The 22,246-nt window shown below is 41.5% G+C and overlaps 1 protein-coding gene across 1 annotated transcript; it reads right to left on the reverse strand.

Annotated features, from left to right (window-relative positions):
• Window positions 1-145: 145 nt before the first annotated feature.
• LOC136437950 (uncharacterized) lies at window positions 146-21,888 on the reverse strand. Its single transcript, XM_066432547.1, has 6 exons — window positions 21,478-21,888; window positions 10,916-11,149; window positions 9,899-10,065; window positions 5,366-8,244; window positions 4,364-4,715; window positions 146-4,037 (listed from the first exon to the last, which is right to left on the reverse strand). The coding sequence occupies exons 2-6, from the start codon at window positions 11,113-11,115 to the stop codon at window positions 3,361-3,363; spliced, it is 4,275 nt and encodes a 1,424-aa protein (XP_066288644.1). The 5' UTR covers window positions 11,116-11,149; window positions 21,478-21,888; the 3' UTR covers window positions 146-3,360.
• Between the last annotated feature and the right edge of the window lie 358 nt (window positions 21,889-22,246).

Consider the following 22,246-nt stretch of genomic DNA (forward strand, 5'->3'; position numbering starts at 1 on the left):
TGACACCAACAATACTGTTGACAATAAGAATTTGAGAGGAACAATTAAATTGTGATACTTCTATTTCGTCTCCTTTGATACATCATGGTTATCAGACCTATTACTTATACACAGTACTCAAGAATAGATGTATAGGACAAAGATGTATGTAAAAAGTTCTATTTGAATATTTATTCTGATATTTTTGACATGATGGTATGGCATGTTATTACTGACAAAAAAGACTGTAATTATGAAAAGCTAACTTTTTGAATCTACAATGTATATATACATGTAATTCTACATTCCAGTTGTACATAATGCCACACATGGACAGCCCGGGTATTTTGTATAATTTGGAAATTATAAATCATAAACCAATATGTCAACAATGTCATCTACAACTGCATAATATATAACTAATCTATCAGCCATAAGTTAACTGTATGTAGATGTAGACTACTTGTACAAAATAATGCTCTTCTGTTAGTTGCTACAAATACAAATAAAAGTGATAAAAAGACTAAAAAAAGAGCTACAAGTTACCGCAACTATCGCATTTAACACATTGCAGCTTGTCCCTTATAACTATGTTACAACTAGCAGTACACTTTTCAAACATGATTTTTTTCAAACAAGTTTTTTCTCTCTCTCTCTTCAACAAGAGTCTTTCACTATCTTGAATCTTTCTTCCAGTGTTGTACAAAGTATTGCCACACATAACACTGTACCTGTACATGATCATTTTTGTGTTATTCTCGTCATTGCAATTTCTTTGGTCCCTCTCGATAAAAAATAAGCGTTTCAAGAATCTATAGCTGCAGTGATATAGATCTATACATGTTGAGTTAACGCTGCTTCGCAAATTCACTGCTATACCTAAAATAAGGCAAAAAAATCATTTCTTTTCCAGGTTAATACAAAATTCCTCCAACAAAGACAGTGTCCTGCTAATTCAGAACTTTGTACTGATTTCTAATACTTGTTTACATTGTGCACTCAGCAGTATATGTGTTTGGCTGCATGGTTTCTCTTGACTTCAAACTGGTAAGATATTTCAATTCTTACTTGTATGTATCTATTAAAATCTACCTCAGGTATTAGTTTCACATTGATAATGCACAGATCAAAGAGCACATTTTTAGGTCACAAAAGAAGATGACAAGAGTTTCTATAATCATTCTGCTGGTTTAGGGAAATTTCATAATGCTTGTACATGAGGGGACCCTGGTGTAAGTGTACGTTATCACATACAAAGATGGCATTTTAACTCAGCACAGGGCTGTCTCCAACTTTAAACGTATCCGTCCAACTCTTTGTTTGGGAACACACATTAATTTTCATTGTTAAATCTGTCATTCTCAAGCTTACAAAAATACATTTTGATCAATTTCATGTCATGAAGTCTAGGTTTTTTGGATGGATGGGGTGAAATCTTTTCCGTTCCAACAAATTTCTATCCCCAGGGACAGAGGAACGGGTCCTGGAGACAGCCTTGCTCTAGAACCAAAGTTCATTTGCTTTACATGTCTCATGGACTTAGAACATGTCTATAACATATAGCTGGAGGGTTCTCCCCAGTCCATTTTTTTGTCATCTCTGTAAACCCATCTTTTGGCATGATTTGACTTCATCTTATTATTAATAAAGATGTTTTCTTAATGTATTACACATAGCAATTCTCACTGTCGTGATGACAGAATGACCATGGTTTTTGTCCGTCATCGGCAACAAGAATCAATTGATGGAGTGCTGGGGAAAAAGCCATGTAACTATCTCAGTCCTTGTTAACCTCATCCCTCCTGCCTCATGTCATAACCAACACAAATGTGAAGCCAAATGGCTACCTTGGCCATTTGAAGGTTAATACGCCATAAGGTGAATCCTGTTAATTTTCTTGATTTGATGTAAATACTGAACTACAGTTGTTCAGAATTATGGAATTAATGTACATGTCATGATTTGGACAAATGAATTCAAATGCTATCGACTACGTTTCACCAAGATTTGCATTCAGATAAAACAAAAACAAGCTCTAAAGACTCCTGGTCTAGTCTATGAAGTAAAAAAAATAAGTGCATTGGCCAAAAATTTCATATCTCTCCATTTTGAATACCACAGAATGTCAATCATTCTAAGTTAACATTACTAGTAGTAAGTTCATTGTTTACCATGTTCTATATAAAAAAAATCTTAGTGCACCAGAACAAAGGGCTCTTCCAGAAAAAAAAGCTGAAAAAAGAATTCAAATGGAGGTTTACGTGGGATTTCCAGCCATTCTTAACTGTTAAAAAAAAGTAAAAATGGGGAGGGGAGGGGGGTCACAGTGTGTTAATACATTCATGATCATACCATGTCACTGACGTTGACAGTAACGTCTACATGTTGAAGACACCTTTCTATAAATGAAGACATGTGAAGTGATCAAAAAGCTGCACTCAGGGTGTAAACTGGAACGTAAACACAGGGCCATGCACTATTTGCAGCTGAGACACTTGTAGAATACTAAAGGTATGTACAAGATGCTATACATATCTACAGTGTTTTAAACACTTGTTTAAAATAACGTTGGTATCACTTTGAGTCATCTTTTGATATTGACCTCTACTTCAAAATTCCTAGAGTTCCTCCAAAAAATTCCAGTCTAAATCAACCACACGTAACAAGCTTCCAACATCTAATTTCAGACAATTGTTTTTCTTTCAAAATCTTGCGCTGTTGTTTCAGTCTTATTTTAAAGGAAAATAGCAAATCTAAATGATTTTAACCAATCAAAAAGCATAAAGAGACTGTAACGTATGGCATTCTTTTGCTTTTTCATATGAGGACTTCTCTAATGTTCAATTTACAGCAAATGTTCACTACTTCTTGGCCACAGCAAACTCTTATAATTTATCATACAATGTACATGGGTCAGAATGGCTTTAATTTCAACTTAAGTCTGTCTGAAATTGAAAAGCGGATCCCCAATAAAGAACTTTGCAACAGAACTGAGTCAGCTTACAGATGCCACTTGTGTGACAAAGACTCATTTTTGAACAGGACTGTTTAGCCATAGCCTATGCTGTAGGGCTGACATGAATTAGGGTTTATCATGGTCAATATTGACAGATGTCTGAAAAATAGGGGGTTGGGCAGCACAGAGCTTTGTAAGTGATTGTGAGGGGGTGTGCTGTAATTGTAAAAATAAGAATGAATTTTCATAGAAGTGTCATGCAATCTTGTAACACCAAAACAATGGTGCTGATATTCCACAAGATTTCTCTTATTATGTATCTTACTACAGATGTCATGTATCAGTTTCAATTATGGTTTCATTGAACATGTAGTCAAGTATTCCTGGTGCCCATAGGGAGTATACTGAGAAATTCTTGATACGTATCACTCAAGCTGATACATATACTTCATACAGACATCCTGTTTGGTGTGTTCCTCCAAGTGAAGCGGCAGACTTTTCTCCTCGATGTACGGCTGGTTACACAGAGAACACTTGAACAGTGGAGACCCATCTTCCGTCATCACGTCTTCCTTCATGAAGTACGACTCGACCAACGCCATGGTGAGATAGATGGACGGTCGGGACTTCGTGCCGTCCTCGCGCGGCGTGTTGCAGATCTTCTCGTGGTTCTCCAGCGGGGCCCACCGCGGGAAAACCGCCTTGCAGCGCGGGCACTGGTACACAACGGTCTCCCAGTTGGAAATGTCAATCTTGCAAGAGGCTAGGATACTTCGGACCAGATCGTTGGGTCTCTCGTTATGTTGTTGTTGTTGATGGATGTTAGGGGGTGGGGGGGACGACACTACCATGGTCGGCTGGGGTTGGGAGGGTGCGCCCTGAAGGGGAGGGGAGCTCTGCATGACGACCTGCTGACCAGTAGCGAGGCTCATCGCAGACTGCACGCGTATGGCCTGAGGCTGGGAGGGGGTGTTTGGTTGGTTGGTTGGCTGGTTAGGTACGATGGTGTAGATGATTTGGGGACGACCGCCCGGACCTAACATGCCCGGTTGTACCATGTGGTGCTGTTGGGGGACCTGGCTGACCATGACAAAGTTTTGTCCTACAAAAGAACATACATAACTGTAAATAAGACACTTCTCAATAAACAATCTTGATATGAAACATAATGTTCACTCACAAACACACAGGCACACACATTTTCTATACTAATTAGAAAAAACAATGTAATTGAGGCACTTCTTGGGGGGGACCCTCAAATTAGGTTTCCAAAATTTTGTGTTTTATATTCTAACGATTGAAAGTTACGATTCATAACAATGGTAGACCAATAGAGGAAGAGAAAGTAAAAAGAAACAGAAAATGATTCTAAAAAATTAATAAAAAATAAATGATATTAAAGATCAAAAAAGGAGAGAGCGTGCTAACCTGGCACACCGCCGGGAACCTGCATCCTGAGCGGCTGTGGTGTGTGTTGGCGCGGCATCGGCGGAGACGCCACCGGTCGCAGACTGGGGTGCATGACGGGCCGTGGCGCGATGGGTCGCTGTTGGTTCATGATGTGCGTGACCGCGGGAGGTCTCGGTTGCTGTTGTGACATCGGAGGCTTGATGATCTGAATCTGCATATCTGGGTCCAGCAGTGGTCGAGGTCGCTGGGGAATGTTGTTGGGTGTCCTCTGGACCATGGAGGAAGGTGATTCATCCTCGGATTCGTGCCCCTCCTCATCGTTGACGTCCTTCTTCTCTTCCTCTCGTTTTCTCTCGAACCAAGACAGTACCTGAGGACAAGGTAGACCATTCAAGTTAATTCCAGGTGAAAAAAGAGACATTACATCAAATTTATATACACGTATCAGACTACGTTGAAATGCTTCTGAAACAAAATAACCACCATTTTCCATGGGAGTTCTTTGCTGTAAAGAACAGTTTTTCTTAACTTTTAGGGTGGTTAACATTGTAACTGATTTCCAAGTGAGCACTTACATTACATGACAAATCATAACAAATCAGGATACAAAAGGATATCTTAATGAGTAATCAATTCACAATCATATAACATAAAGCAGGAATGATCTAACATAGTAGTAATATTGAGTTTGATACTCTAAATAGAAATAGAGAATAATTTTTGCTTTTGGAACTGATGTTTTTTACATAGAAAAACATATCTTAGTTATTCTTACTGTTACATCAAGATCTACATGAAAATGTTCTTTCAAGATTATGAAGTTTATGAAAGCAAAACTTCCATCTTGAAAATCAAACCATCATGGAGTTAAATGACTGAACGAAAAAATGTCTTTAAAGATTTTTGAAGCAAAATTTTGTGTTGTAACAATCAAAGTACCGGTAAGCATAAGAAGGTTTCTCTAATATAGATGTAGATGCGTGTGAATGTGAATCAACATAAATATTAGCATGAACCTACTTGTTCTACCCGCAGGTCCGTCTTTGAGGCCAAGTCCTCAGCATCATGATACAGAATGAAGGGGCATCTCTCGTACTGCTCAGTCAGCATCTTCAGCTTCTCTACGTTAGTCAGCGGTTTCTGAGGGTTCATGGAGGAAACGATACTCTGTAGACCCATAATGGACTCTTTGCCTGACACCGGGGTTTGTTGTTGCTCTGGAGACAGCTGTGCGGTAGGGCTTCGGAGAGTCGGCGTAGATTCGACACTCGATGGCTGTGCGGAATGATGTACGGGGGAGGACGGCAGAGAATGGGGTGTGGAGGTCACAGTAACAGGAGACGTCACTCCCGATGTCGGCGCGCTAATGGTGTCGTCGTCGTAGCCGAAATACTTCTTGTAGTGAGGATCTTCCGCCATCTTTCGGTACTTCTCGATCCACTTGACCTTGCCGTGTTTGAACGCGTAGCGCGTGTCTCCGAACCAGCAAAGGATTTCTTTACGCGACAGCTTCGTCAGCTTGTTTATTCTTGCGACCTCGGTGTCTCCAGGCCTCTGGTTGAGGGAGAAGCTGGCTTTGATGACGTCCAACTGGAAGGCCGTCTTTTTCCCGTCTATTTTGCCGTCCTCTTCGAAGTCTTCCACGTCGTCGCGTTTTCGCTTCCGTGTCAGGATGTCAGCGGGGGAGAGGACCACGTTGGTGCCGGGAGGAACCATGGTCGGGAGGGAGTCGTCCTCGTCTAGATAGTCTTCCAGCGTGCTTGGCGGCTCGTGGGGTTGGTGCGACAACTGGTGCATCTTGTGCGGATTTCGTTTGAAGACGTCGTAGCGTTTGTCGGAGAAGTAGTTGCGGATGTCTTGCTTGGTGAGCCTTGTGAGTCTCATAAGGCGCTCTATCTCCAGGTCGTCAGGGTGCGGGCACCTCTGAAAACTCTCCTTCAACAGCCTTAGCTGGTATTCCGTTTTAAACCTCCGTTTTACCCTACCCGTCCTGTCGTAGAAAACCTTCATGGTCGTTTTGACGTCCCCGCCCTTTTTCTTGCTCTGCTCCTGTTTGCCGTTTTTGTTGGTTTCGGTCTGTTGTTTCTGCTCCTCCTCTTGGTGGTCCCATCCTTCCTCCTCTTCTTCCCCAGCATCTTCCTGGTCCTCCATCCCCACGACAGGCTCATCCTGTACATCCATGTACAGCCCACTTTCCTCATCCCCCATCTCTGCATCTTCACCGCCATCATCATCATCATCAACATCAACATCATCATTGTCGTCATCTAATGGATCGTCTTTGGTCTCAAGCTCCCCCCTTCCAGATCCAGATCTAGGTTCTTCTTCTTTTTCCTTTTCCTCTGCGACAGAATCTGATTTGTCCCTGTTCTCAACGTCTGAGGCATTCCCTATTGACGAGTCGGCAACTTTCTGTGATGAGGAAACGCTGCTCTTGTTCCCGTTATTTCTAACGCTGTTTTCATTCACGTCGTTCGATCTGCTTTTGTCGTTGTCTGAACCTGAGTCTTCCTCGACATCGCCATTGAAGTAGTCCACTAGATCGGGCTGGCCAGGAGACAACGGTTCATCTTTGGGTACGATGGCTTCCTCTTCTCCATCTTGTGAAACAACCTCCTGTGGTGGCACGTAGTACTTCTCATCCTGTGGCATCCCCTTCTCCCTCCTACAGTCGTTGAACCACCTGCCGATCTCTCTCGCCGTCATCTTGGTCTCCTCCCGGAGTTTGTCAACGTCAAACTCCGACGGGTAAGGATTCTGTTGAAAATTGATTTTCAGCAGGTCTAGCTGGTACTCTGACTTCCCCTTCCTCTCCAGCCATTCCATGTCCATAGCGCTCCTTTCTATTTTCACCTTTGGCGAGCTGCCGTCTGGAGAGTTGAAGTTTAGTTGCGCTCTTGGGGATCTTGGAGATCGTGGCCTGCCTCTAGGAGACAGAGGTGGCCTTCCTCTGGGAGAATGAGACAGAGGTGGTCTACCTCTGGGAGAATGGGACAGAGGTGGTCTACCTCTGGGGGACTTGGGAGAGTGCGGTGGTCTGCCTCTGGGCCGGGGAGACCTGCTTGGCGACTTCAACGACGCCGACTCGATAATACTGTCTAAAGTCTCATTCAGATCCTCCTTGTATACACAGAGTCCTTTGGTTCCCTTGCTGTGTTTGACGTGGTAGCGCGTGTCGCTGAACCACTTCTTCACAACGCCCGCTGCCAGCCCCGACGCTCGCACAAGCTTGTCCACCTCTAGAGGCGTCGGAAATTGAGTCTTACCAAACGCTCTCTTAAGAAGTTGTAACTGCTCGGGCGTTTTCTTCCAATTCCCGCCCTCCCCTCCCGGAGAGGGTCTCGGACGAGCGACTTTTGGGGTCTTTGTGGGGTCCTTAGCGGCGGGACTAACCCTTGTGGGAGGAAAGAGTGTTTTTACCACCTTCATGGTCTTTTCCGGCTCCTTTATGCGTTCCGCCCATGTAGCGGGTACTCCAGACACCCGATACTCTTCAATCTCTTCTGCAGTCCAGTTGACGGACAGTTTTTGTCTCTGAGCGGTGAACCAAATTCGTACCTCGTCTTCCGTCATACCAGTCTTGTCTACAATCTCTTCTAGCTCTTTGTCGGTGAAGTAAGGGAACTTGTTGAAATACTCCCTCAGCACTGCTTCGCTGTGACTGTCCGCGTTTGATATGCTAATGGTGGCGTAGGTGACGGGGGGGTTAGCCGCCGTCTGGCACAGCTTCTGGAGAGTGGAGGAAGCCGAGAACTGGTCGTCGCTCACTGCGTCGCCCTTAGGAGCCGACGTCTTCTGGTCGAGGAGTTTTTGCATCATGGGGGCTCGGAAGGCACCAACCGTCGTCCCGGCCTCGTCTTCACCACGCATCTCATCTTTGTCTTGTTCTACCTTAGTTTCTGTTTGAACAACATGAAAATGACACAACGTTAGCTTGGTTTATCAGATAAAAGAGGGCCTTTAAAGGGGCATATTGTAGAATCTGGTGGGCAAAAACTACAAATAGCAAGAATTTGAAAGATCTACACTAAGATTCACATTTGTAACTTATTTGTTACTTATTTCCAACATATTTCCGTCATTTTGTCACATTTCCAGCATTAATAAACGACGAAAAACGCAAAACGTGTAAAATCTGGTTCATTTACATATTAACTTGCGTCCCGCAAGTTAATATGCAAATAAGCCAGCGTAGAACGCTACAAAAAATCCGAATCGACCGTTATGGTCGGAGTTCGAGCGTCACAGGAAAATCACCACAAGTGAACAAACTTCAGAACGCCCGGGCCGGGGCTTTCGATCGCGTGTTCGGTGGTTCGTCGGAATGTTGGACAAGATGGCGGCCAATTCAAGCGGCGGCGCGGATTGCGTGTATAATTTTTTTTTCAAGACGTTCGCACGACACTACAAAGTCGCATCCGTACGTGATGAATATTGCTGTGCAGTGTAATAAGGTAGATTCAACTAATGATGTAGAAAAATAATCAAAAACAAAGAATTTTGTTTTATGTTCATGTCACAATATGCCCCTTTAAGTGTTACATACATTATCAACTTGTAAAAAAAAAATCTACATGTCCCAACTAACTGAGAGTTTCCCAACACATAAACATTGAATTATCACGCTACACCCTTTCACTAGACAAAGTAAAAATACTAGACAATGAACAGGAATACTTTAGTATTTGTTCGTTTGTTCTGCCTAACTGGTAAACTGCCTTTAGGCCTAATACACCAGTTCTGTACAATGGGTACAAGCTGCATACTGATAGGCTTGATCAACTCAAAATGGGATGGACCCCTATAGCTACTTTTTTCAATATAATTGTTGTGGGTTCTTTAATGTGCTTAGCCAAAGGATCAAGGGGGCCATCTACATCAGGGCACACTAGCCGGCATTCAACATAAACCTCCAAGCACTTTTGACCAGCCATCATGCGTCCATAAAATCATGTGACGTACATGTAGGTGATTGGCATGTCTTAAGAAGGATAGTCAAAATTCAATGTATTTACTAAAGTGCTTTGGAACAAACTTGCCATGTACTATACTTCTAATGTGTCAATGGGGGAAGACAATGAGAATTTCCCAATCACATGTACCGTTCTGGGGATAACATCTTTACTGGTACAGTCACAAAAATATACAGTCATCATACAAATGCATGTGACCCTGTTACGTACTAAATATTGGTCCAGCATTGTAGAATTCACACAAAAATCTAACATCATGCAAGAAGTATGACATTGGTACAGTAAATGCATTTAAGTTTTTGGTGATTCAATTTCACAGCAGGTAGAAAATGGAGTGTTTGCAGTGGTCTTTTGTTCGCCGTTGAAACAAGGTGGTAGGCGGGCACAAGACAAAATAAGCATTTTCCCAATGGTTCATATGTTTGCAGCAAAGAGGTTACCTAAAAACTGCATGCATTAAACCGCCGCTAACTTAAATGCATTTACAGTATGTGGAAACATTTGGATCTTTGTGACTTTCCAAAGCAAGCTGCAATTTCTATATGCTAATGTAAAATATTAAAACGGCATCTTCACTCACCAACTTCAACAGCATTGTTCCCCTCCCCGTTGGCTGTTGTTTTTTCTTCTGTCCCTCCCACCGGGTTCTGTTCCAGGAAGGTGGTGCCGTTCTGTTTAATGACCTTCAGCGCCAGCTTGGTGTTGTCAGGGTGGTTCTTCTGGTTGTGTTGCATAAACATTTCATACCTGCCAACATATACAGTGGTGTATGTTTGTCAATAATACAAGTAACCGTGTCAGTTTTAATACTTTTATCTTTAAAAAAAATTATTCAACAGATTCAGCCCTGTTTACACAAACTATTGATTGAAATATTATAAATTTAAAAGTTTTCCTACACTTATTTCTACACTTATTTCTAGATGGAGAGAAAGAAGTTTGGTACATTAATCATTTTTGATAAAAGACTAACTAATGTCTTATTCCCCTCATTGCTAGTATATATGAGAAATGAGAGGCGAAAAATATAAATAAAATACAACAGGGTGTATTCTGCATCACCATTGGTCCCAGCCAGTCCCGCGGGTCGGATCGCCCTCTCACGGTCGGGCTGGTACCTCGGGTGATACGGAATACACCGTGTTGTATTCTATACGTACAAAGTGTATATACTGTAATTCTTGTTTCTTTCACTGTAACTTTATGTTCACTGTTTTCACGGTCACCTCTGAACCATGAACTTATCATCATCGTGAAAAAAACTGCTGTTATTATACATTGTATATGATTCCTTCACACATCTATTCTGTAAATCACTTGCCGCCACCGTGAAGTTAAAGTTCAGTGAAAATTTTGCTACCGTGAAGATAAAGTGAATAAGTATAAAAACCCACACATTACAGAAAAAGTGGGAGCATTCATCGTCCACTGTCTCGAAAAAAGAAGTCAAACCCAAATAAGATAGAATTTAGTGTTAGTATTTGAACTAGAATAGTCACATGCTATATTGTTACCAATTGTCTGTCCGTCCTCCCATGTTTCATGTACTTGCAATTAGCCTACGGGCAAGAACTTGCAATAAACTTATTATGCATACCTCTTGGTGGAGAAGTTACAGAGTTTGCAGATGTAGGTTGGGTTGAGGATGACGTGAGGGTGTGCAGAGTCCACATGGGAGGTGAACTCATTCAGGTCCTGAGTCTGGAAGCTGCAGTACTTGCACTCGAACCCGCCCTGCAGTTTTCCCACAGGGTTCTTCACATCCGTGGTCAGGGTGAGGTTGGACACACTGGTCATGGTGCACCCTTGCTTCCCTGTACTTGTTTTGCACCTGAAATGGATTGAAGGATAATGGCAGGTGTTAGAATGGCACCTGTAAATTGTATTCTTGCTTCTTTCACTGTAACTTTATTGTACACTGTTTTCACGGTCACCTCTGTACCGTGAACATATCATCACCGTGAAAAAACCTGTTGTCATTATCTATGATTCCTTCACACATACTGTAAATGCAGAAATGTTTGCGGTGGTTTTATGTTCGCAGTTTTCGCAGTGAACTCTTCCGGGCAAACTTTAAAACATAGCAAACCTTTTGCCCACCTATGACTGTAGTGCTAGTATTGTTTCAAACGCGAACATGAAACCACCACGAACGCTCTCCCTGCTGCGAAATAAAAACCATGCGAACTTAAATGCATTTACAGTAACAGTAACATTGTATATTTTGTAGATGCAAAAGAGTGCTACATGCACATTTACATGTAAGTGTAAGAACTACATTTGTATACAATATGTGTCATATATATATATATCATTAAACAGGTCATTAGTTAATTGTTTGAATGAGCTTCATTCTAACCAAGGAGGTTTAAAAGCACCACCTTGTCCTGACTTAGCTCACATCACATTCAGGACACTCTAACAGCTTTGTTCCCAACCAGTGGGCGAGAAGCTACTGTAAATGCATTTAATTATAAATTCACATGGTTTTGATTTCGCGGTAGGAAGAAAATGGAGTGTTCGCAGTGGTTTTAAGTTTTTGACAAGGAGGCAGGAAGGCAAAATATTTCGCAGTGGTTTAAGTTCGCGGCGAGGAGCTTACCGCAAAAACCGTGAACATAAAACCACCACAAATATTTCTGCATTTACAGTATCCTACATTCTAGTTCATTCCTTTGATTGCATCCCAACAGAATTCTGCAAATTCTACAAATTCATTCTAAACCATGGTTGGCTATATGTGACAAGGGCCATTTTTTGTACACAATTTGCATAAGGTACATGTGTAGTCTTGCATATCATCATCAATATCAAATGCAGTAAATCACCCTTTTTTTAAGTAAGTTTGTTTTCAAATATTCCTGTAAATGTAGGTACACTGCCATGGGTCAAACGAAAGGAGTTTGAGCAGAATTCTTTGATTCATTTTGCATATTCAGTGGAAACATGCAGTGATGACTTTTCAAATGCAAGCATGACTTTTCACATGTAATCTAAGGATGTTTTGCATGTGTTGCATAAACACCAGCTTCATCATAATGCATGAATGAAAATATATGGTAAATTTGTTAACGTTTGAGGGGAATTAATTTCGCTGTATGACTATACAGAAATGAGGTGTTAGCTGGAAGTGGGCACGCGGAGTGCAGTTAACTGACAGAAAATCTGTTTCCAGTGTGATGATTTTGGAGTGTAGATCTGGCAGCTAATTTCCAAAAGCTGGAAAAATCAATGAGGTTTAAGACTACCTGCTTTGAAAAATACTCTTTTGACGTCCTGGCCTTGTCACATGAGAACCAATGGCACCCAACACCTGCCCAAGATTCAAACAGTCTGCTAGATTGAGTTTAAGTTGATGGTGAACCTGATGCAACTTGTACATTCATTGCCATGTAAGTGTGAATGTGTTAAGCAGGCATGGCATACCACGTACTCTTATGGTGGTTCTGCGTTTAGGGTTTTCGGGTTTGAATCCAGAGCAAGTCCCAATGTTGTGCTATTGGGAAAGGGACTTAAAACGTATTTCCTCCCTTGACTCATGTGATTATGAGTGCCTAGCTTTGGCTAGGGACATTCTCTTGGATGGGACGTAAAGCCGGAGGTTTGAGGAGAGTAGTCACCATTAACCATTTTAAAGCTCAAACGTTACAGTCCGGTTTTACACAGCTCATGTGTTAAGCCTAAAGGCAGTTTACCGGTAATTTGTGAATCAAACAAAGAATTGCTGACACAATTTCGGAAAGCAGAAAGGTCAACCTTGATTTCACATGGGTTTAAAAAGACAAAGCCTTGCAGAGGATCGTTGACATACTGCAAGCCTTTGGCATATCTTCTGAGAGAGGCAATTCAAGAACCGACAATGAATTTATGCTATCTTTTAAAATAGAACGACTGTTTTCTTGTAGGTTTTGGCCATGGAATTATCACAGAATGACTGTTTTTTTAATTTCATCCACCCACTCCGTATTCTTTTCCTGTAAAATTTCGAGAACCAAGATATACATTGATATGGCCTTTCAAGTGTTTATTATCAAGCTACTGTACTCAGTTACCTACATGTAGTGGAATGGTTGTACGGGCCGAGATCTAATCAGGTTATATTCGCAGCACTGGGATTGGGCCACACCCTTGCATGTAGCGATCCGGGCATACATGTATGTACGCTATAAGCAACCAGCTTCAGGGACGTTGATTACTACACCACGATTGGAAATACCCGAGGCAACAACACTATAACATTCAAACTGCGAATGCCATTTAAACATAAAGAGCGAAACACTAATACAGATTTAAAACAGTGAAAGAAACCAACACGGATTTCAAATTCAGGCTGTGTGGAAAATATAGCCGCGCATATGGGTGCTCCTGTTACTGATAACGTGCTAATGTTTCGCAGCGGAAATTTCCCTCGGATGAGGGCTGCAGCTGTCATGGCTGCATACATGACGACAACTTGACTCTCGTGCTGAAATATGGGTATTAATTTACTACGATATCGCACCAAAACATTCCACCCTTCCTAATGTATTTTTTTGCAGCGCAGTGCCTTTCAGCAATCTAACACAAGGATTTGACCTAGAAAAAAAACAGCGCTGCTTTAGTTATTGAAAAGACGCCACCATCCGTGTCGTTAACTGACAGGTCCCGTGTTCAGTAATAATGGCGGCTGTCTCCCCGACGCCCCAGCTGACGTAATCCCCGACCCAGAAACCGTGCGCATTTGTAATGATCATGTACATCTCCATTATTGGTCAACTGTGAACGTACGTTACATCATGATAAATCAGGCTGCCGTCGGCAGCAAGAAAGACATGCCAAATGCGTCTGTCCTGAAATAGCACAAATTTTCCTCACAAACGATGTCTCTCAATATGGCAACGTTATAATTCATGAATAATTTAGCGATCCCCGGTTTTCCCTCGACTTTCATTTACATACAACCCCTACCAACGCTCTTACGGATCGTGAAGCAAAAACGTTACACAGTACGATTATCGATCGTTCCCGATTTTGTCGAATGTTTTTTCTAAAATGAACTCAATGATATTTGATTAAACATATATACCCATTCATCCATACAAGATTACGCCCAACATAAGATTGCAGTACGTTTAGCTTTTCTCATACTGGACTGTATTTTCCAGGACATTTATTTAGAGGCGTGATCTATTCTCAATAAGAATAGCTTCCGAGATTCAACTTACATTTTAGGAAGCGTGTTTGTGTGATTGTGCCAAAATACGCTTGAAGGGTCAAACAAACGCATATGCCTTGTTGGTATATGCGTATACAGATAATACAGGACTGAGGTCCTGTGTGTGTACGTAACACACGTAGGATTGAGACATGATATGTAGTACATTTTTAAGGAAAATGTTTATTCTAATAACTGGCTGGCATCAAATACTACGGAAATAACCAACTAAAGTTGGGACCACCTACAAGTCAATTTGATGTACCAAATATTATCGACCTTGCATTTGGATGTTGACCCAAAGGGCAATCACGCTGTTCCAGCATCGCTTCATATAGGAATTTATGAATTGTGGCGAAAAAATTGACCTTGTCATCAAACAGTTTGCGTATATACAACCACTAGACTTACAGTGCAATATTGCAGTAGTAAATGTACATGTAAGAATTCTTCACATGTCACTGACTGTTCAGTTCCTCGGCCATACCAATTTAGTTTCTCTGATTTTTCTCTTTTCGGATTTTGGAAGAAAATGCAGCAGCGAATCCAACTTCAACAGACAAACTGTGCATGGCCTTACGTATATTCTACATGTGGCACACTATTATTATCCAGGTATACATTACTAGTACTCTCGCAATGAAATAAATACACTTATGTGTGTTAACCTTTCAAGTTCTGAAATAAGAGGAACTGAAACGTGCAACATAATTTTTATCCTTTTTCTTCAATATTTACATAAACCTCAGGATGCACTTACTTTTTTACGACGAATTTATAAAAGTAGCGACGAGGTCAAAACAAGAGAAAGCAATAACGATAGACTAGCCTTACACGCACGAGCTAGCAATTTTGTTAAATATTCGCACAGATCCAGCATCGGAGACCCGTGGTGGGATTTGAATAATTGAATTCACAGAGGACTTCGCTGCATTGCGCCTAAATTGACACCGCTGCCATAAACCGTCAAATGTCGCGATCTCGGTGAATTCTTTTGCGAATTGTGCGTTTATGTGTTAACGTAACTCCAGTCCAGCTATGAGGGATAGTACGGTAAGAATCAAGACACCAAAATACAGTACATGGACTGCCTGAACAACGGATGTACTGAAATGGCTGGAGGCCTGTGCAGAAGCCATGCATGTGCTGCAGCTCAAATAACGCCATCTGGATCCAATCACATCAGGCAAGAAAAAGGCACTGTGTGGTGAAGACTACATGAGACCTTCATGTACATTGTACAGTCGTCTACATGTACAGTACAGCAAAAATGGAAATGCTAAAAAATCAAGACCTAAAATCTAAAACAAAAAATTTTTTTCTCTCACAGCGTGAAAAGATCAAGATCTGCAGTACAATAATATACAAAGTGCAGCATTCAGACGATTTACGGTAAAGCCAGACAAAAATATTTCTTTTACTGATAAAAGACATACAAAATGTTGGGCATAGTGAAACTGATATCAAGTATACTTCAGGAAAAGGTTTGAACTATATAAACGAAAGACAGCTCGACTGGGTAGCGCCAGGCCACCTCATTTAGGTCTGAGTCGCGTTGTGGTTACATGTATATGGAAGTGTTGACAACCAACAAAGCTTGGGTAAAAGACATTTGCTAATATGACTTTTAGAATATAGCACTTTTTATACACCTAGACCTTCCCAACAACTATTGAAATTATTATTATTAAACCCCTTTTACAGAAATCTTGGGAAATGTCAGAACTGGGGCCATTTTCTTTCTCCCAGCAATTATTGCCACAAAGTCGATCGCACTGAAAACAATTTACAATATGAGGCATTGGTCAGTGAAATATACAAAATGTATATGGAGAAGAACACATATGTTAAGGCAATTATTATATCCTGTCTAGTTTAAGCCATTGCGATGTGGAAAAACAAGAATGCTGATCAATGTGCTAGTAGCCAAAACTACTACTCTCCAAGCAGAGGTCGAATGGGCAGATCGTCACCGTTTTATGAGGGCCTGCATGGGGGGGTCCCGACAACGCTCTACGCTAAATTCGGAGGGCCGGCTACGTAATACGCTAAATTCAGAAAGTCTCCCTACGCTCTACGCTAAATTCAGAAAAGCCTCCCTACGCTCTACGCTAAATTATGGAGTGGTCGGCAACGCTCTACGTAAAATTAAAACGGCCGATTACGCTCTACGTAAAAGGGCATGCAGGCCCTCTTTTATCATATGCCATTCAGATTGGGCTAGGTACAACAAAAAAAGGCATATGATAAAACGGTGACAATCTGCCCATTCGACCTCTGCTTGGAGAGTAAAAACTACTACTAGTAGGTTGAGGACCCTAATAAGTAGGTCAGCAATGGTGACCTGCCACCTTCCTCCAGTAGAACTAGAACTACGTACAGTCTCTAATAAAATAAGAAGCCACTGCAAAGTGCAAACCAGCCAACTCACAAATACAGTATGTTCCTCTGCAGGTATTAGAAAACCCTTTCTTACTTTCTAATGTGAATTTTTTCAACTTTTAAAACATGCCTGAAGTGGCACATACTTAGCGTACGTTATGAGAGCATCTTATGAGTTATAAAGTAAACTTTCCCACGATATATAACTATGGGCCACATACTACATGTAGTATGGTGAACAAAAACCCCTCGTCTTGAAAAACACTAACAGGCATTCAATGTTAGTATTGTTACTTCCTGACTATACCATGGCATAACTGCTGAAAAAGCGAAAACATCCTGCATTTCCAGAAAACAATATGGCACAGACACAACAAAAAACATTGGTGGAAAAACTTCCGAAAGAAGACAATTTTGTAGGAATTGGATTAAATCTCCTTCCACTAATACCGTAAAAAATGAATGTTTCCTTATCGTGTATACTTCAAACTTAGAGTCTTCTTCACTTGGAAGAAGTCAAGCATCTTTTAGCTTAATTTAGCCTTTATTAAAGTTTATAACAATTCAAAGCACTGTTAATGTTGTTGATATGGTAAAAATATGGTTCTCAGAATATCCATTGCATGCCTATATCATATTACACCGCATTAACTATATCATACATGTCATATGGGAATCAATAACAGGATGTTCATATTAATATTATTATCATAATCATAAAGAGAAACAACTTGATCTACCATCAAAACTTGATTCTAGCTGTTATGATCCACCTTAGAGTACAGAAACGGCCACAAACGACTGTACTACTCCATTCACTGGCCAGACACTATTACAGTTTACTATAGGCCTCCACTTGTGCCTGTTATTGTTGAACAGAACAGTTGAGGCCACAATAACATTGAATAAGGTGAATGAGACAAAGGTGTTGATTCGTCATGCTGTTGTAGTAGAGTACTCTAATCATGCTGGGAACAATTCACTATACAGCAAAATTAGGTATATTAGTTATCATATACGGAACCGTATTCAGTCATATTCACATATGTACATGCTATTTATATAATATTTTTCAAACACGTAAACCAGGGATGTCTCCAGGACCTGTCCCTCCGTCCCGGGATGGCTAATTTGCTTGTTGGGACCGGGAAAAAAATTCACCCGTCTGTCAAAAAAATCAGAACTTCATCATTTCATGACGTGAAATAGATGAAAATGTATTTTTGCAAGCCTAAAAATGACAGATTTAAAAATGGAAATTAATAACAATTGGGCCCCAAACAATGGGTGAGACAAAAGAATTTTAAGCTGGAGATAGCCCTGGCACAATTATAGTACATACACGACGACGTAACCGTAGTTTATAAGAGTAAGTTTCGTGCCTACAACTAAAAAGCGTGACTGAAACGAAGACTCGAAGAGCAACGTAAAAGCCGCATGAAAAAAAAACTATTCACTCCGCATTATGTAAAGTTTTTTTGTAAACAATTGTTTGCATATGAAATGCCTATTATAATTATGGTAATAGTACGGCATTAAAAGACCTTGCAATACAAAAGATATTGTTTGAAAGGGTTTTAGGCTGGCTAGAAGAGGATTAGCACTACTAGTATGATATTTTTAGGCCACGGCAAGTAAATTTTATGGATGACATCTACGCGGGCATTCAGCATTGATTTTCGCCTGATTGAAGCAAAATAAAAACAGGAAATTGCCTCCTCATACTCATAGGCAATGGTCAACAAAACGCCGAAAATGAGAAAATATGATATGTGGTAGCTTTGAGCGTACTTATTGAAGTAACACTTGAGTGATATCCTGGAATGACACCATGCGTAGTAGCCTTGAGTGTAGTTGTGATTAATCTTGAAATTTTCGCGGTTTTATGTTCATGGTTTTCGCAGTGACTGCTTCACCGCAAACTTATAACCAGTGTTTCCGTTTACTGTAATGTTACCACAGTGCTTCCGCAAACTTAAAACCACTGTGAACACTCCATTTTCTCTCTACCGCGAAAATCAAACCACCACGAACTTCAAGGAATTTACAATACTAGACTACCACACCACATGTCATGTAGTGTCACTTTCTGTACTATTTGAATACAGTGATAAAAGACTTGTTGGCTGTGATCAATCATAACGTTTTGTCGATTCGCTTACTGGTATGGTCTCTATTTCGAAAAATGAGGCATTTTTTTGTTGCCTTTTGTTTCCTTTCATGCTTGTACAATAATGTCAATATACAGCACTTGAGTCTGCAGAGAACGTCATCCATAAAATTAACTTGCTATGGCCTTATGGTAGGTATGTGCATAAACATAAGAGACAACTCCAATTCACTGATTTCCAACAGGCAGGACAGAAAGAGCCACTAGTTCCCATGTTAAGTTTTGTAACTGAGTGTAACCTCTCATAACCTGTGTGAAAATATCCCGCACTTCTTAACCTTTAGCACACTGAAGTAGCCATTTGGCACTGCATTCTCTATTGGTTCCAGGGTTAGGCAGCAGGGAGAAGGTTAAAATGTTACATCTAATCCCCAATCATAAGAGGATACAAGTTCATGTTGTAAGTCGAAGTTCCTTCCATAGACATAGCTTTTGCCACTCTTTGGCAACTATCCAAGGGCTTCTACTAGTATAATCAAATTAGATCCACATCATTCATACAACAAATAGGCAGGTATAGACTCTAGAACAAAGGGACAAGAAAAGGTTTAAAAATCTGATCAATTCAGCTTTTCTAACCGTTGCTATGGAAAAATCACAGTGCATTGTACGATAAGATATAGATGATGGCAGTTACTAAAAATACAAATAAAGCTCCGATTACATCAATAAATATCTTGGGATCATCATCTGCGTAGACGCTGTCATTACAAAACATCATTTATACAGTACTTCCTTGGAGGAGTTTCTACACAGAATGAATGACTAACACAACAAAAGGCACTAACGATGACTGACTGAATTATACCAGTTGTTGCTACAAAAACATCTTGTTACAAACTCGGCAACTTCCATTGCAGCAGCTGCTTGTGAATCCTTGGTGCAATTTTGACACTCTACTGAAAACTACATGTACATGAATAATGATTATCTGAGGGGCCCTCAAGTCAGGATCTGAAGAACAGATATCCAAACACTGTAAGAGAAAATTATGACAGCTTTCTCAGCGCTCTTCTAAACAATCTTGGTAGAGAGGCGATTGAGAACGTTAAATCGGGGTTTGAATTTTCTTCTACACAAACTAGCTATAGCATGTTGCTGAGTGCCAACTTCTTCATTTAGAATTTATCTTGACAAGTCGTTCAAAAATGGGATCGTGATTCTACAATCCATTATGCATCGCGTGGTATGTGGGTTTGAGTACTGTTGTTAATAAATACTCGCTGGACGCAATCCCTGTGAGAGCTGCTCCCGCATGCGTTCTTTCCATTCTTTCTTTTTGACAGTTTTGAAGTACAATTACACAAAGCCGTATAACGCGCCAGACCTGGTATTTATCAATTATCAAGTTCTCCTTGCAATGCGCGTGAGAGTTGGTGCTGTCACGAATGTGACATTAGGCAAGTTTCAGAGAATGCATGCCGCTCATTTTGACAAACTGATGTTGTCACAGCCTTACAACTTCAGTGCGTCCCACCACACAGACGATTTGGACAGATTCAACGACCAGTGTTACCCTGTAAGATGGCCAAAATGAGGCCAGTGCCAGAAGGGCAAACGATCTCCCGGGGGCAGGTTCCGCATACGTTATTAGTGAGGTGTGAGAACCAATCTCTTGTGTGGGAACGGCACGCTAGAGAAAACATCGTAGCCAAGTCATCCTCGAATATCGTTGTTTTTTCCGTTGTTTAGAAACTTTGGGCGAAATCAGCTGCTGAGCCAAACCAAGCGCTAAGAATTTAGCAAAGGAACAGAGATCAGCAGATCAGACATGGGCATCCGGCCAGGCTGTTATGCATAGCCAATGATGTCGTTTCATTTAACGGGCCATGGCATCCGGTAACTGGGGAGGGACCGAGGGAACTGACAAGAAAAACAACTCGAGTTCTGGGGTCGAATGTAATCGCAGCCGTGTGCAAAAATCCTACGCTGCGAACCGTTGAAAATTTTTCAAAGCCTGCTAAATGCCTTGGTGATAGGGTCGACATCACATTGATATAAGGTTTCAACTCTTTCATCACAGCACCCTGAACACCCCTTCTCCTATTAACACGTTGGTATCGCCCGTCAACTTTATTTGCAGACTTGTCCTAGCTTTTGGGCTATTTTCTTGCTGTCCTAGTTCAAAACAGCTCAAGCTGACCAATAGTGGCTGGACAACCAGCAAACGCCGCTAGTCGTGTGACCTCATGTGGCAAATTCAAGATGATAGAAACAGCTGAACGGCGAAAGCTGACAAAACGGTAGAGGCGCCGCCTCGCCCCTTCCACGGCTTGCCGCCATCTTTGCGACGCGAAAACAACTTGAGGCTTCATTCATTCCGCCCACGAAAATCGCCCAAAACTTTGTCCAAGACATTCCGAAATCGCCAAGATTACTCCAGAACGGAGGAAATAAGCTGTTGGATACGTACCGATGGCAGAATGGTCGGGAATCGACGTGGCAGTCGCGGCTTCGGGCCAGACGATGCACGGTACCGTGAAAACGTCCAGAATCGTATGACGGCCGTACGGAGACTCGCGATTCGTTCGTTTTCCGAGCGGTAGCTCATTAGTAGTCGGGAAACATCGGCAAACCGTGACCGAACGGTTCGTGTCGTCACCGCATTTTTTACCCACGCGGTTCTCTCCGATGTCAGCCGACGACAGCCTTTTCCGTTCGCACAACAACGGACGCGCGTAGTTTCGAAGAGGAAAGATTTGAATAAAAGACATCTGGAATGCGAGTCGTTGCCGCCAGGTTTCTCTAACGGCCATCGCGAGTTTCCGAACTACCTTCCCGGACCGCCTAGCGGGTTTTCCCGAGGTCGACCAACGGAGCACCCGTTAGATTTTTGACGAGTCTCCGGAAGTGCAACTTTCACTGTTCCCCTGTCAGAAAACTTGCGGCGTTGAGCTAAGACGCAGAAAGAAAGTGAAAGTATTTTTGGTCCGGTAAACCGTAAAAGATGACAGCTGACAGTAGATAGCGTTACTTATGACGAGAAAGATTTGCCAAACACAAAACAAACATCACAACAACAGAACTTTACTACGGTTTTCGTTGGCCTTAGACTAGCATTCCTTGCTCTTTTTTCACAAGCGCCATCGTTTCAAATTACGGTAAATTTGAAAGACGAGTTTCGCGATTATCTGAGGTAATTTGATGACAAGCTCGGCGACGACCGTAAAAAAATAACTAAA

Source organism: Branchiostoma lanceolatum, chromosome 7, assembly GCF_035083965.1.
Source record: "Branchiostoma lanceolatum isolate klBraLanc5 chromosome 7, klBraLanc5.hap2, whole genome shotgun sequence".
Lineage (NCBI taxonomy): Eukaryota > Metazoa > Chordata > Leptocardii > Amphioxiformes > Branchiostomatidae > Branchiostoma > Branchiostoma lanceolatum.